This window comes from Camelus bactrianus, chromosome 18, assembly GCF_048773025.1.
Source record: "Camelus bactrianus isolate YW-2024 breed Bactrian camel chromosome 18, ASM4877302v1, whole genome shotgun sequence".
NCBI classification, from domain to species: Eukaryota; Metazoa; Chordata; class Mammalia; order Artiodactyla; family Camelidae; genus Camelus; species Camelus bactrianus.
The window spans coordinates 15,069,701-15,084,460 of NC_133556.1; the positions used below are offsets into that span (position 1 = coordinate 15,069,701).

A 14,760-nucleotide genomic window follows, 5' to 3' on the forward strand; every position below is an offset into this window, starting at 1 on the left:
CAGCAAGTGCAGGGGAGGAGAGCTGGTGGGGGGGAGCTGGGGAACAGCGGAGAGACGGGAGGCCTTGGTCTATGGCAGTGGCTGAAGAGGAGGGGGAGGGGTTTGGGCCCACATGTCTGGCCTCCTAAACAAACCCCACCCCCACCAACCCCAGACAAAGACCCTCCTTGACCAAACCTTAGTCAGGCTCCTCTGAGCCCTCTTCTCAACTAGGCCCTGACCTTGGATTCTGTCCTTGGCCTGCGTACTTCATTTTTAGCAAGAATCCTATTGGTTCAGTTTAACAAGAATCCCTCATTTTCAAAACCCAGTCAAACCTCTCATTCCCAACTCTGGATATCTTATCCTCCCGGGCCACCTTCAGCAAGAATTCTGTCAAGTCACTTTAGCCAGAATCTTCCCAGCCCTGGTGTTTCCTCTTAGTAACTGTCCATCCACTGACCCCCTCCCTGCTCCCTCCTCTTGTCCGGCTTGTTTTCAGAGTTGAGGATGATCTCTCGCTCCTAGGGCAAAACTTCTGCACTGGTCCCTGAGTAAAGGCTGCCTTCCTGTCTTAACAAGGGTCAGGAATAATTTTTCTTTAACACCTGTCCACACCCAAGGTAATTCCAACTGAATCACTCTTTGAGGATAAAAATACCCATCCTATCTAGGGGACCTGCTAATGAGTTTGGATTCATTTCAGAAAGGGTGTGTAGACACAAGAAGTGGCTCCCTCTGGTGGCACATCTCTGACCCCTTGCCCTTAGCTCCAGCTTGAGTACAAAGCCCAGGGCAAAATCAGTCAGAACTTCAGATCTTCTGGGCCATCTTCAGCCCCACCCTCCACTGGCTCCTCTTGAGGCTGTCAAACACCTCAAAGTCATCTTTCACGTCCCACAGCCGATCCTTGGACAAATGCTGCTGGATCTGCTTTTAAAATCAACGCAGATGCAGCCTGGTCTGCACCAGCCTGGTCTGAGCATTACGTGCCCGACTTCACTCACTAGCCCCTAGCTGGTCTCTGGGTTTCCTCTGTTCTTAACCCAGCATCTGGAATGGTCCTGGTATACTCGAAGTCAGATGTGTCTCTCCTCTGCTCAGAACATCCCCAGGTTCCCATCCTACTCAGAGTAAATGCCAGGGTCCTTATAACAGACTCCAACCCTGTGATCTGTCCCCTCCCCCCATCACCTCTCTGCTCTCCCCCTGCCCACTCAGCTCTGGCCACACTGCTCTCAGTTCCCCCTACCTCAGGGCCTTTGCACTGGCTGCTCCCTCTTCTTGGAACCTTCTTTCCTGGGATATCTCCATGGTTTGCTCCCACCCTCCTTCAAGCCTCTGCTCCAGTGTCACCTTCCCAGTGACCAGAAGCCCTCATTTAAAAATCACAATATGCTACCCTCACTTCTATCTCTCTCCCTGCTTTATTTTTCTCCCTGGATCTTAACACCTGCCAACTCTACAATGTACTTATTAATGCTGTTCATGCTCTTTTCTCCCTGGTGACGAGCATCCAGTAGGCGCTCAGCGAGTAGAAGAGTGTCTTAGATGGAAATTCCAAACTCCTCTGTGCTTTCTCTTGGTATTTCTTAAGAGAGCGTGGTCTCTGAGACATAAGTCACTTGGGCTCTCTGCATCTGGATGCCCAGGACAAGGTTCCCAACCTGTAGGTCTCTGAGTCCTGCCCACATGTACACAAACCACTGTCTGAAGCCCCCACCCAAGGGATTGGTTTTCAAATGTGTACAGATACTCCTCTGATGAATATTGCATGCCTGTTTAGAAGTGTTACTGAATTCCTTGTAGCTGTTTGCCATGATTTATTTTCTCTGTCAACCAATACCCTCAGTGCCACCATTACTGCATGGAGGTCCTCCTTCTCTAAATAGTTGGGAATGCCTTGCCTACAACCAGAAAAGGGATCTAATAAACAAGTCTGGAGACCCCTGGCCATCCTTCTTACGGGTTCCTGCCAGGAATTCCTGCCCACAACTACTCTCACCTACCCCCGGGCAGAGTAGCAGCAGCTGCCAGTGAGCACAGGCTTACCCACCAGAGTAAGGCAATTCATAATCCGTTAACCTTGAATTCTGCAAGCCCTGCCACTCCAAGAACTGGGGGTCGTTGGAACAGTTCTCAGCTTGGGCAGAATTCAAATGAACTCTTGCAATCAACGTGCAATTAATTGTTGCACATCCTGGGCATCCGGGCATCCTGTGCTGTGCAGTGTGACAGGGGTTCAGGGAACATGGTCATCTAAGAGTAGAGGCAGAGGTGACAATGGAGGGCTCACAGTTGGGCAATCCCACCTTGCACAAGAGATCCTGAAATGCTTTGTGTGAATTTGGTCCACTGACCTTGGTTCAGATGTTAATAATAATGGCCAGCACGTATTTTGCACCTACTATGTGCCAAGTGCTTTTCGTTGGTGTGATCTCATGACAATAGCCTCAAATTCCTCCCCTTTTTATAGATATGGAATTGAAGCTTAGAGAGGTTTAGTAACTTGTTCAAAGCCCACAACTGCCCAAGCCCCAGGGTGGCCTGACCCCAGAGTCAGTATTCTTGACCATTTTGCCCCCACCCCAACCTTGAAGATTCTGGGTTGGCAGCCTCTGCGGCGCACCCTTGCCTGGTAACTGCAACATGGGACCTCCTTGGGCCATGATGCTCAGGTCTCAGGTGGGTGGGGATGGCCTGCGTGGGGAAGCCCCATGTGTCATACCCAACACTTGGCATCCTGTGTGGGCCACTTCTTTGCCACCCTTCTGGCTGTTCCATGCCATGATAAGGAGCCCTGGTGATTGCAGCTTCATCCAGGAGCCTGTCCTGTTGGCTTATGCTGCCCGAATCCCCCTGGGAGACCCCCCAGGGGAAGCACAAGCCCGGCATTTATGATGAGGCATCTCTCCTGATGAGTCCCACAGCTCCAGGATCAGTATGAGGCATCCCTTCCAGCGGGTCTTGCTGCTTCTTAGTTGTGGGAAGCCCAGCAAACTCAACTCTGCAGCTCAGATTCTTTGGGGCTCCTTCCTGGGGAAGTCCTGCTGGTGCTTGTCCCTCGTGGGGCGCCCCAGCAGGCTCTGCCTTCCTCTCCCGAGGGCAGGGCTTCTCTAGTTCCCGCGTGAAATGCCCCTTCCCGGCTTATCTTGTTGCTCCACGTCCCTCGTGGGAAGCCTCTTTTTCCGAGAGCGCCTTTCTGGCACCTTCCTTGCTTCTCAGACTCCCCACGCGGGTGCGGGTCTCTTTGAGGGGCGTCTTTTCCCTCCCGGGCCCCTGCCCGCGCCCGGTGTGCGGCGCCCCCTCTCACCGTGAGGGCGGGCGCCAGAACAGTGTCGCCGGCCGCCTGCAGGTGTCTCCCCACGGAGGGGCGCGCGTCCCTGCGCCGTGGCCGCTGCCAGGCGCCAGCGACTCCTCGCCGAGGTGCATTCGCGCTCCGGGCTCCGGGCGCGCCGGAGCCGCTCCGCCACCGCCCGCCCCCTGCGCCCCCCGCGCGCCGCGCCCCCACCCCGGGGGGCGGGTCATGGGCCCGCGCCGCGTGCGCCGCCGCCCATCGCAGGCGCCCGAGCCCCGGGGCGCGGCGGGCAGCGGCCGCTGACGCGGGGCGCCGGCTGCCAACTTCGCGCGCGGAGCTCCCCGGCGGCGCGGTCCCGGCGGCGCGGCGGCATGAAGACGAGCCGCCGCGGCCGAGCGCTCCTGGCCGTGGCCCTGAACCTGCTGGCGCTGCTCTTCGCCACCACCGCCTTCCTCACCACATACTGGTGCCAGGGCACGCAGAGGGTGCCCAAGCCCGGCTGCGGCCAGGGCGGGCGCGCCAACTGCCCCAACTCGGGCGCCAACGCCACGGCTAACGGCACCGCCGCCCCCGCCGCCGCCGCCGCCGCCGCCGCCGCCGCGGGGAACGGCCCCCCTGGCGGCGCGCTCTACAGCTGGGAGACAGGAGACGACCGCTTCCTCTTCAGGAATTTCCACACCGGCATCTGGTACTCGTGCGAGGAGGAGCTCGGCGGGCTTGGTGAGTGAGCGGCGGCGCCCGCGGGCTCGGCTCCCAGCTTCCCCGGGCTGCGCGGCCCCGGCGCCCGAGCCCCAAACCCGCGCTCCCTCTTCACGCCCGGGCTGGGGGCCCGCGCCGCCGCCAGGACGCCGTGCCCCGCGCTCCGCAGGCTCGGCCGGACGTTCAGGGGGCGGGGAGCACCGTGGGCAGGTCCGGGGTTGGGGTGGGGGGGGGCGATCGGACGCCGAGCGTTTGGGACGCTCCGCCGTTTCAAGGTTCCGGCAGAGCTCCTGCCCCTTCGGAGCGCCGGACGCCTTTGGGGACGTCGCCTCCCAGAGACGCGTCTCCCGGCACCCTCCCCGGCTGCGGGTCGGAGGGGCGCGCGTTCCTTTCCGCGCCAGAACTCATCTCCATGCTCGCCCCTTCCCCCTCTTCCTTTCGCGGGGCACTGGATACTCCCATCCACCCTGTCCCGCCCGGGGTGCTGGTGGTGCAGGGACTGTTGCTATCAGCCGCCTCTCCCACCGCAGATCCCAGGAGCCGAGATGGTCATTCTGCCAACCCCATTCCCAACCCGCCCTAAACCGCTCACAGACCGGACTTGGGGAGCGCAGGAGTGGGGAGTGGGGACAGTCTGGTGGGTTCCCAGCAGGGAGCCCTTCCTGTCCTGGCCCCCGCCTGGAGAGGATGCTGCAGGGTCGGGGAGAGGAGGCAAGCTGGAAAGCGGGACAGCTCGGAGAGGCTTCGATCAGAAATGGGCAGGGGCGGGGGCGGCGGTGAGGGGTGACTTTTCAGAAGGCAGATCAAACTGCTTCCTTTACCTCGCACCCTTTCCTGTGCCCGCTGGAGGCAGCCAGGGCCGGAGAGAGTGTTTCCCCGGCAGACAGTGAAGCTGCTGGCAGGACTCAGGGGATGACGATTGTGCCAGATGCTGGGGGTGCTGGTCTACCTACCCACCCAGTGCCTCCTAGATGATGTTGCTCCAAGTCCAGGTGTGGGGACTCTCTTGAGTGAATTGACCTCTTTCCCCAAGGTTAAACCTCCTCCGTGCGTGCAGAGCTCTTTCATGTCAACGTGGTGTGTGTGTGTACTCACATGTAGGCAGGAGTGGGTGACAACCGTTAGTTTGCCCTGAATAAGCCATTGGCCTAACTGGTTTAAAGGACAGACAGAAGAAAGTGTGAAATAAGCCCAGGGAGGCTGCTGCCTCTGCCTGGAATGCCTTTCCCCCCATGTTCCCTGGCTGGTCCTCAGCTCCCATGGGACTTCCTGACCCGTCTTCCCAGGCAGGGTCCTCTGGAGAGAAGACCTCCCTATCGCCCTTCGGAAGTAGGGTCTCTGCACCTTTATATGTCATCACTGCCTTTATCTCCCTCATCGCACTTGGCACAACCTGAAATTTTCTGGGGGCATGCCATTGGTCACCAGCTTCTTGTCCTCTGTCCCCACAGGATGTCACTCCATGCGGGCAGGGCCCAAGCTGTCTTGTTCATTGCTGTCTCCAGCCTGTGGTTAGTGTGTAGTGCACAGAAGGTCTTTAGTACCTATTTGCAGGATAAATGCTAGGTGAGGTCTTGGGACCATGAACTAGAGGCTTCCCGGGGTGCTGCCTGCTCTGTCTTGCCTCTGAGGCTGCCCCACCGAACTTTTCTGGGACCACCTGCTTGATGCTGGCTGTTTGCCAAAGAAGCTTGGAGTAGGAGCCCACCCCTGACCAGCTGGTTCACCCTATCCAACTCACTTCCGGTGTGCTCTCAGGACTTGAGTTTTTACTCTGGGATGTAATAATAATTATAAAATTTACCTCAGAAGGCATCTTGGCTAAAATGCCCTGCTTTCCAGGAGAACCTTAACCTCTCCCATCTCAAAATGCCTTGTTGTGGGGAATGTTTGCACCTTTTGGGGTAGGGGTCCCCGTACAGCACCTCTAAGTTTCTCCTTTGTATGAAAATGCAGACCACTTGCCCCTTCCTTTACATTCACACTTACATCCAACGCTGTGTCTCTGGCAGTGGAGTTGTCCTGTCTCTGCCCCAAGGAGGGTCCAGCCCTTGATGGCCAGCTGAGCCTTTCAAGTGTTTGAAGTCTCTCCTGGCCTCTTCCTGAAGCTCACACCCCCGACCCTGGTCATTATTTCCCTGTAGCTCATCTGTGTAGCTCATCCAGGGCATGACCCAGGATGTTTAAACCTGAGCGTTAAAAAAAATTATGAATTGAAAAACATTTAAAAACAATATTAGCCTTTATTTTTTTTTTTGAGTCTTGAATGTGCCTCAGGCATTGTTGAAACGTCTCACCTGCCAGACCTTGTTGAATCTTTGCCAAGACCCTGGCAGTAGGCACTTCTATGGTACCCATTTTTCAGATGAGGAATTAGACATTCAGAGAGGTTTCTATTTGGCCTAACTGCTGATGAGGGGGCCTGAATTGTCATCTTGGGGCAGAAAGGAATCAAGGCGAAATGATCAGGGAAGAAAATAGTGCAGTTGGAGATCGTAGAAGGGAGTGATTTGGGGGGTTCAGCATAAGACCCTCACCCCCAGTCCTTTGTTAGTAAAAACGTGGATAGTTAGTTTGTTGGGTAAATAAGACAAAGCCACAGTTTTCTCTTTTCTCTTGAGCACTGTTGGCTGGAGGTCGTTCCTCCTAGAAAATCATAATTTTCCTCCCTGGGAGCTTGAAAAATAGTTATCAGCCTGTCAGTGCTGGTGAGAAATTTGGGAGGTCTGAGCCAGCTTGGATGGTTCCCCTGGCTGATGCTACGATGCCCAGATCCTGCCCCTCCACTGTCGTGGTACTGAAAGGGTGCCAGGAGGTACCTGGCCTCAAACTTTTGTTGCTATGACAACCTTTCTTCTGGGTTCTGCGACCATTTTAAAATTTATTTTCTACTTGAAGAGGAAAAAACACCTTAACAACGCCCCCCCCACCCACAACAAAATCCTGTCCTCCTCTTTCCACATCCCTGAGAACACCGAGGACTAACTTCCTTCCCTCCCACCTGTGAGACTACAGGGACGGCTTTCTTCCTTTCTCTGCATTTTATGTTCACTCCAATGAAAACACCAACCACAAAATCCTAACCTCTCCATGAGAAGCAGCTGCTAAATGTTCCTTCCTCTCAAACGCCTGTTCGGTAATTTCTTTCTGCGCTCAGAAAAACCTCTCCCCACTCTGGGCAGCCACAGGGAAATCAAATAAGCCCTTTTTCCCACACTAAAAATCTACAGCGTTCACAGAGAAAACTGCAGCCTGTCCTAAGCAGACACAATTTCCCCAGACCCGGCACAAAGAAACCTCTTTTTCTTCCTCCAAGAAGGAGCACCAACCTCCTTCAACAAACAGAAAGGGAAGCGTGGCCTCGACACAGAATTACCCCAAGCCCTTCACGCAAATTGAATTTCTCTTCTGAATTAGATGCTCCTAAGGGTCGAGTGGGTGCAGACGCAAGCATTGGGGTGGGAGGGGCAGCGGAGTAAAGGCCTGGAGGAGGCATGAGTGAAGGTCCGGAGGTGGGCGAGATGGGGTGGCAGGCAGGTGGCCGTGCTAACTGGGCACGGGTGATATTGGTCTGCATCTCAGGCAGTGTGTGTTTGAGCCTCAGGAAATGGGTGACTGATGGATGGATGGAGTGGCCTGGTCTGGGGGAGCTTGCGAGGGTGGCTGGAGGGAAGTGGGGTTGGGGTGGCCAGAGAGAAGGGAGAGACCAGTCATGGGGAGGAGAAGCTGGACATTTGATGTTCCAACTCCAGAGCCACTCTCTCCCCTGTGATGGGTGGGAAGATGCCCACTCCCTTTTGTGAAGGATGGCTGCTTCTCAAGTGTAAGGCTACATGCTACCTCTTTTTAGCAGTGTGGTTTGGGCAAGAGCTTCAGTTTGCTGCCCTGTAGAATGGGATTATGGGGATCAGAGCAACGAGCACCTGTTCAAGGTGCAAGGATTCAGTGAAATAGTGCAGAGAAAGTGCCAGGCATCTGCTGGGTGTGTGAGTGCCCCTGGTCACCTCTGTCCGCCGCCCACATCTCTCCTGTGGACGGCTCCTCCTCCTCGTGCCCACCATTGTCCCCCTGTCACCCTGCATCAGAGCAATTGTCAGATCCTGTCCTGTCTGCACAGCCCCCCTCTGGCAGCACCCCCTCACTTAGAGTCAAAGCCACATCCTCCCAGAAGCTCAAGGCCCTGCCTGAAGGTGACCCTCAGCCCCTCCCAGGCTAATGGTCTCTCTGCCTCTCTGAGCTCCTCTCCTTGTCCCTCCTGGTCCCCACTGGCCCCCGACACCAGGCACACTTGGCCTCAGGACCTTTGCACTGGCCTCTACCTGGAATGCTTTTCCCCCAGATGGCCACAAGACTACTTCCAGAAACTTCTTTAAGTCAGGTCTCTCCTAGCCCTCGATTCAGCACTGATCTCTCCATACTTGTCCTGCTTGATTTTCCTTCTAGCCCTTGTCACCATCGACTGCCCCTCCGTGTCGCTTGATTGTTTTGTGTCTGGTCCGCCAGCTCTGTGAGGGTGGGTGTTGAGTTTATCCGCATTATTCATGGCTGGCTCCCCAGTGCTCAGGACACTAGCACATAGTAGGTGTTCAGTCAACATTTGTAGGATGAACGTTGGTTGTCATGACTGTGGTTCTTTGTAGCCAGTTCTCTGCCAGGCTCTATGTCTCCTCACTCTGTGATGAGGCAGGGGGCCGACCAAGAACCCCTCCCCTTCCACTGAGGCATCAGCAACGCCTCCCCCTCCTTAGACACACGAAGTGGTGCAGGGCGAGCTCGTTCCCCCTGAGGAAGATAAAGCCCCCTGCTGCCCCTATGCCTTTCTTGCTTTCCTTTCATTTCTAAAGAAAATCCCAGCTCTTCTGTCCATCCCTTACATTATGCTGCTCCATTTTCACAAGTATGAAGACGCAGGTCATGTCCCCATCACTTGGAGGCTCCCCATGCTGGGAATACGTTGGTGTAATGTTGGACGGGCTGGGAGCAGCCGATAGGTAGAGTTGGACTTGGAAGGGCATGACTCTCAGCCCTCATTAGGGGTTACTTCCTTTCATCCCCATAACATCCCTGTGAGGTAGGTGCCATGGTTACACCCATTTTCCAGATGAGGCAACGGAGGCATAGAGAGGTGACATGACTTGTTCAGGGTCACGTGGCTTCTGAGTGGCAGACCTGCGATTCACGAAGGCTCCAGGGCCTGACGCTTGCTTGCTGTGCTGGGCTGCACCCTGTCCCCTGACCCAGTTCATTCAGGCTCCCCGGGCTCCTCCAACAGGCCTGGGGAAGGGCACTGCACCAGGTGTCGTGAGCCCCGGGTTCGAGTCCAGGTTCCAGTGCCAACTTGCTAAGTTACGTCACACTCCCTCTCTCTCTGGCCTTTTCTTTCCTCATGGGTAAAATGAGGGTTTGGTTTTGTTTTTTGTCTGGATGATAGAGGTGGCAGAACATCCCATGACCACAGGCCTTAGGGTCAGCAGTCTAGGCTCCAGCCCCCCAACTGCCACTCTCCTGCTATGTGGCCTCTGGTGGGGGCTTGCTCTCTCTGAGCCTCAGTTTTCTTGGCTGGGACAAGAGGATGAAGACATCTGCCTCACGATAGTGTCGTTGGAGTTGAAGCAGATAACGTGGGTGTGTGGCTCGTACACAGCAAGCACTCAGTAATGGAGCTGATGGTGATCTGACCTTGTGTCTGAGGCTGCAGACCCATGGGCCCATAGGGCACATCCCACTGTCCATCTGTTTTGTTTGGCCCTGAAAGGTTTACAGCATCTTTGAATAAGTGGCCAATATTTGCAGATTGAAACATTGCACAGAAACATCTGGATTTATAGCTTTTCTCAAACCTGACTGATCCATCCCCTTCCAGGAGTCCACCGTCCACCTCCACCCATCCACCTCCTCACTACTGAGATGACCCACTGCCTTCCAGGTGCTCGGGCCCCAAGTCTTGGGGTCCTCCTCGGTGCCTCTTGTTCTCCCATCCCACTTCTCATCCATGGGCGAATCCTGCCAGCTCTACATTCAGAATCCAGTCCCAGAATCCAACCATGTCCTCCCAGCTTTGCCCTGGCCGGGACTCTGGCACCTCTCCTGTGGACTAGGGCAGTAGCCCCTCGCTAGACTGCCTGCTCCTGCCCTTGGCTCCCACCGTCTGTTCTCTACCCTACAGCCAGAGGAACCCTGTTACATCTAAGTCAGATCACTCCCCTTCTCTGCTCAGGGCCCTCCTGTGTATTTCATCTCACTCAGTCACAGCCAAACATCTTCCAAGCCTGTGGGTCCTTTGAAATTTGTCCCCATTGCCTCTCTGACCATCTCTCCCTGTAGTTGTTCTGACCCAGCTGTACCAGCCTTCTTGCTGGTTCTTGAGCAGGCCAAATGCCTCAAGGCGTTTGCACTTGCTGTTCTTTCTATCTGGGAACTCTTCTCCCAGATGTATTCCAGGCCCCCTCCCTTTTCAGGCAGGTCTCTGCTCAAGCCTCTTCTCAGTGAGGTCTTCCCAGACCACTGTCTATGTCGGTGACCTCACCACCTCCAAGCTCTGTCCCCTCCCACCTTTTCCCCCCATCACTCTAATCACTGTCTTATCCACTACATAGCACACTCATTTGTCTTTTTTACTATCTCTCTCCCCTGCCTGGATGCTAGCTCCACAGGGGCAGGAATTGATCCATTTCATGTAATGCCATATCCTGGAACCTAGATGAGCTGGCACTTACTAAGAGTTTGGTAAATATGTGTTAAATGCATTTGAGTTTCTAGAAACTTCTCAAGACATGTGTGCAGCAGGAGTCCCTGGCTCTGTGCCCATTGTTCCCGTGGACTTGTCAGATGTTCTTTCTTCCCTCTTCTCTCCCCTGTTCTGCTCTGGAGAAGAGGTGTTCAGTGGGATGCTATGAGGAGCTGAGGGGGTTCACGGTGGTCACTCTCCCTGTTTAAATCCTGGGGTAGCAGACTCAGAACCCTCTTGTGGGGACACCATGACCTTAGGCCTCCGTGCTGCCTATGGGACCGTCCGTGGTGGTTAAGCTCTTTTGGTCCCAAGAAACAGAAGCAGATCCAAGCCCACTTAAGGATAAAGGGGAGTTTTTCAGAAAGATGCTGTTGCCTGCAGAATCCAGGCAAAGGTGGAATCATCAGGCCTCAGAGGTCAGAGTCAGAGCCACCTGGGCTTCTGGAGGCCAGAGCTGATGGATTCTCCCTCGGTTCTAGAGCCACCAACTAAAATCCTACAGTGGACAGACTGGAAACTTACGAGAGTGACATACAGGGGGTGAAGGGACTGTGGGGAGCGGAGAGCATCTGCTTGGTCTAAAGGGGTGGCTGCTTGCTGTTCAGCTCCAGATGACCTTTGTCATTGGTGGTGGTGGGGCCCACGTGGGGCCCAGTTGTCCATTTTGTCAATACTCCAGGTTCTTTTAATAATGCTTTTGATTTATTAAAAGTGTTTTTACATTTGCCGCAACCTGTCCCTTCCTAGTCTTTCCCATCTCAGTTAACAGAATCACCATCCACCCAGGCAAGAACCTTCATTATTTATTTTTTTTAATTGAAGTATAGTCAGTTTACAGTGTGTCAATTTCTGGTGTACAGCATAATATACTCCAGGTTTTTATATGAAACCTCTTGATGGTTGAAATTTGGCAACTAATTCAATTAAAAATAAGAAACCCGCTCTTCGGGCCAAAAGCTAACACTTAGGAGGGACGGGCAGACCTTAGCCTGCCAATTTGCAGCTTCTTGGCCAGACTTGTGCTGCTCACATGGGTGGAGTCCTAACCCCGTTTCCACGGCTATTGGTTCACGGTCTTGAGAGAGAATCTGATTGGATGGCGTGGTGCCTGTGGCCATGGCTGGTCCAGTCTGCTCTGTTCCAGGAGTGGGGGTGTAGGATTACACAACCCCATCCTGTGGCTAGAGGGGAGCAGAGCTTCAAGCCAGGGGAATGGATGGGGGCTCCAGCAGACATCCCAAATGAGTCGGCCCTGTTATCTAGGACTCACTGCAAATGAGACAAACTTACCTGATGTGGGCTTAAATAGAAAAAAGGAATTTATGGTCATTCTTGGTAGAAAGTCCCCCAAGAAAAGTGTGGGGTTGTGGCGTGGCTGGATCACTGTGTTGTTGGAAATTTCTCTTTCCAGCCCTCGTTGCTGCCTTCCTCTGGGTTAACTTCAGTTCTCTAGTGGACTCTCCCCCTCTGGCGGTCCCTGAAAGCTTTGAACTTACCTCCTGTCCTTCCAGTACCTTCAGGGGAAAAAGAGATCCTCCTCCCCAAGGTTCCAAACAAAAGTCCCAGGGCTGGGTCTTATTGGACCAACCTGGGCTCTGTCCCCACCCCTAAACTGATGGGTGTGTCCAGAGGGGTAGATTGTGTTGATTGGCTACAGGAGATGAGGACAGGCCTCCCCCTCCCTCACAGACCTGAGAGTGGAAGAGGGGTCTATCAGTCAGCTCTTGCCACAGTGTTGCTGTGTAACAGCAAAACCTCAGGGGTTGACAACTGTAATGTCTACCCAGCTCATGAGTCTGTGGGTCAGTGTTTAGGTGGGGACTAAATGTTAGGTAACCCATATGTGTGGTGGTTGCTGGCTGTCAGCTGGAGTGATGGAGGCAGCTGGGCCATATGCCTCTTATTCTCCAGCAGGCTGGCCTGGGCATGTTCTCATGTGGTGTCAGGGGTGTGAGAGCCAGAGCAAGCCAAATTGTGCAGATGCTTTTCAAGCCTCTGCTTCTGTCACCTTTGCTTACATCCCCATTGGCCAAAGCCAATCACGTAGCTGAGCCCGGAGTCACGGTCCGGGAGTACCACAGAGCTATCGTGGCCAAGGGCGTGGATACCAGAGGGGTGGAGAATTGGGGCCATTAAAGCAATCACTGTATCACAGTGATTCCTCCAAATTGGGGACTGGTCCCAGTAAGAGGTGCAGTAGGTACTGGTCAGGTAAGAACAACAGATGCCCCCTACTTACACAGCAGGGATGCATCTGGGAACTGAAGGAGTTTGTGGCCATGCCCTCCATCCCTGGCCTGATTCCTTTTAGCCAAGACACTGCAGCTGTGCTTGAGTCAGAGGTTCTTAACTGTGTGGTGCTACGGGGCGCCCTGATGCTGGGATGAAACCCTGGGCCTCCATCTGGAGAAATGCATCTCCTGAAACTCACAATTCGGCCTACGATCCTGAGGCCCACACTGAGGACCACAGCATCCATCTGATGTTTCAGATTCAGCTGATGTTTTCCAAACTTGGCTATGCCCCAGAATCACCTAGAGAACTTGTTAAAAGACACATTCCCATGGTCTTGCCCTGGGACCTTCCGCTGGGTGGGTCTGGAGTGAGGCCCAGGGGTCCGTATTCCTAACCAGCTCCCCAGAGTTTCCTGAAGCCCAGCAGGCATGGGCACTGAGGTTCCCGTCCAGGCCTCTCTGCATCTGGGAAGGAGGCAGCAGCTTCTGCAGTGTGTGGGGCAGAGCTGGCCCTGGTCGCCAACCCTCCTCTGCCCCCTGCTCTCCCTGATCCTGGGACTGCCTTCCACTCCCTGCTCCATGTCAAGGGCCTCCCTGCACTTCTGGCCACAAGGAGCGCTTGTTCCCCACCTCAGGGCGTTTGCTCTTACTGGTCCCTCACCCAGGTTCCTTTCCTCTAAATGTGAGGAACTTGTCTCAGCTGTCATGTCTGCAGATCCTCCCCAATCTCCTCCCCTCACTGCTGTCTCCTGCCAAGGTTCTTTTTTCATGGCAGGCACTACTCACTGAAATGGCCTTTTTTTTTTTAAAAAATTTCCATGCATGTTTATGATTTGTACCTCTCAGTGAGCACCTCAGAGCAGGCCAGAGACCGTTCACCTTCCCAGCGTGGTGGTCCCGGCATCAGAACGTGGGATCAGTGGTCCTTAGGAAGTGGCAGAATCCCTTTGGATGAGGTGATACCCAGGATCTCAATGTCCCGGGAGGCATGTCTTTCCACGGAATGTGCACGTTACCTTGGAAATGCTCAAAACACAATTAAGCATTGAGGGCTGCCAGGAGGGCCAGGTTGTGTGTGTGTGTGTGTGTGTGTGTGTGTGTGTAGGGGATAGAAGGAGACAGGCAAGATCAGCCAGTCCAGTGCAAAGGCCAGTGGGGAGCATCCCATGGCCCCTCAAGTCCTGTTCCAGAGGGTGGAGCCCAGGGCTCCAGGACTCCCCAGGTCCTGGTCAGAGCCGAGAGGAGGCCTGGGCAGGCTCTCAGGGTCCCAGGGAAGATGTGGTCTGGATAGGGACACTGATGGGGACAGTGGTTTAGAACAGAGCAAGCAGGAGTTTTTCCTTTTCTGAGTTTTCAGAGGAAACGTGGTTCTCAGTTTCCTCATCTGACAAGTGGGGTAATAGACCTAACCTCTTGGACCCGCTCCTTCCTGTGATTCCTGCTTGCTTTATATCTACTCTAACTGGGAGGCCAGAATCGCTGTCAGAATGTGAACACGGCAGCCCTGAGCTATTTCCTCGGATTCTAGCTGGGTGGTGATGTCAGCGAGGTGTGAGAGGTGACCTGGCCTCACGTTGCCCAAGCTCAGGCTGCCTCCTCGTCGCTTTTGGGTAAGTCAGCCACAGGGTCCTCTCCCAGGGGCTGCCCCTGTCCCTGCTGGTGGAGACCAGCGGGGCTGTCTGTGTTCCAGCTTCTGAAAGCAGAGCTGGGGCCTGGGGGAGGGGCAGTGTCTGTGGGGGCCTTGTCCGAGGTCCCATCCTCCCAGGGAGTGGGTCAGAGACAGCAGAGATACAGGGACCCAGGGAGGGGCTGAGACCAGA

The 14,760-nt window shown here is 54.8% G+C and overlaps 1 protein-coding gene across 4 annotated transcripts in view; it reads left to right on the forward strand.

The window, feature by feature from the left end:
* The first annotated feature begins 3,527 nt into the window (after nt 1-3,527).
* The window catches only part of GSG1L (GSG1 like), a 185,918-nt gene continuing 174,685 nt past the window's right edge, over nt 3,528-14,760 (forward strand). For 2 of the 4 annotated variants that reach the window (XM_074346153.1, XM_074346155.1), the window contains exon 1: nt 3,530-3,997. In XM_074346153.1, the coding sequence (XP_074202254.1) occupies nt 3,649-3,997 (349 nt within the window). In that variant the 5' untranslated portion in view covers nt 3,530-3,648. Of the gene's footprint in view, nt 3,998-14,760 lie in introns of all 4 variants that reach the window. The other 2 variants (XM_074346156.1, XM_074346157.1) reach the window with 2 other exon arrangements.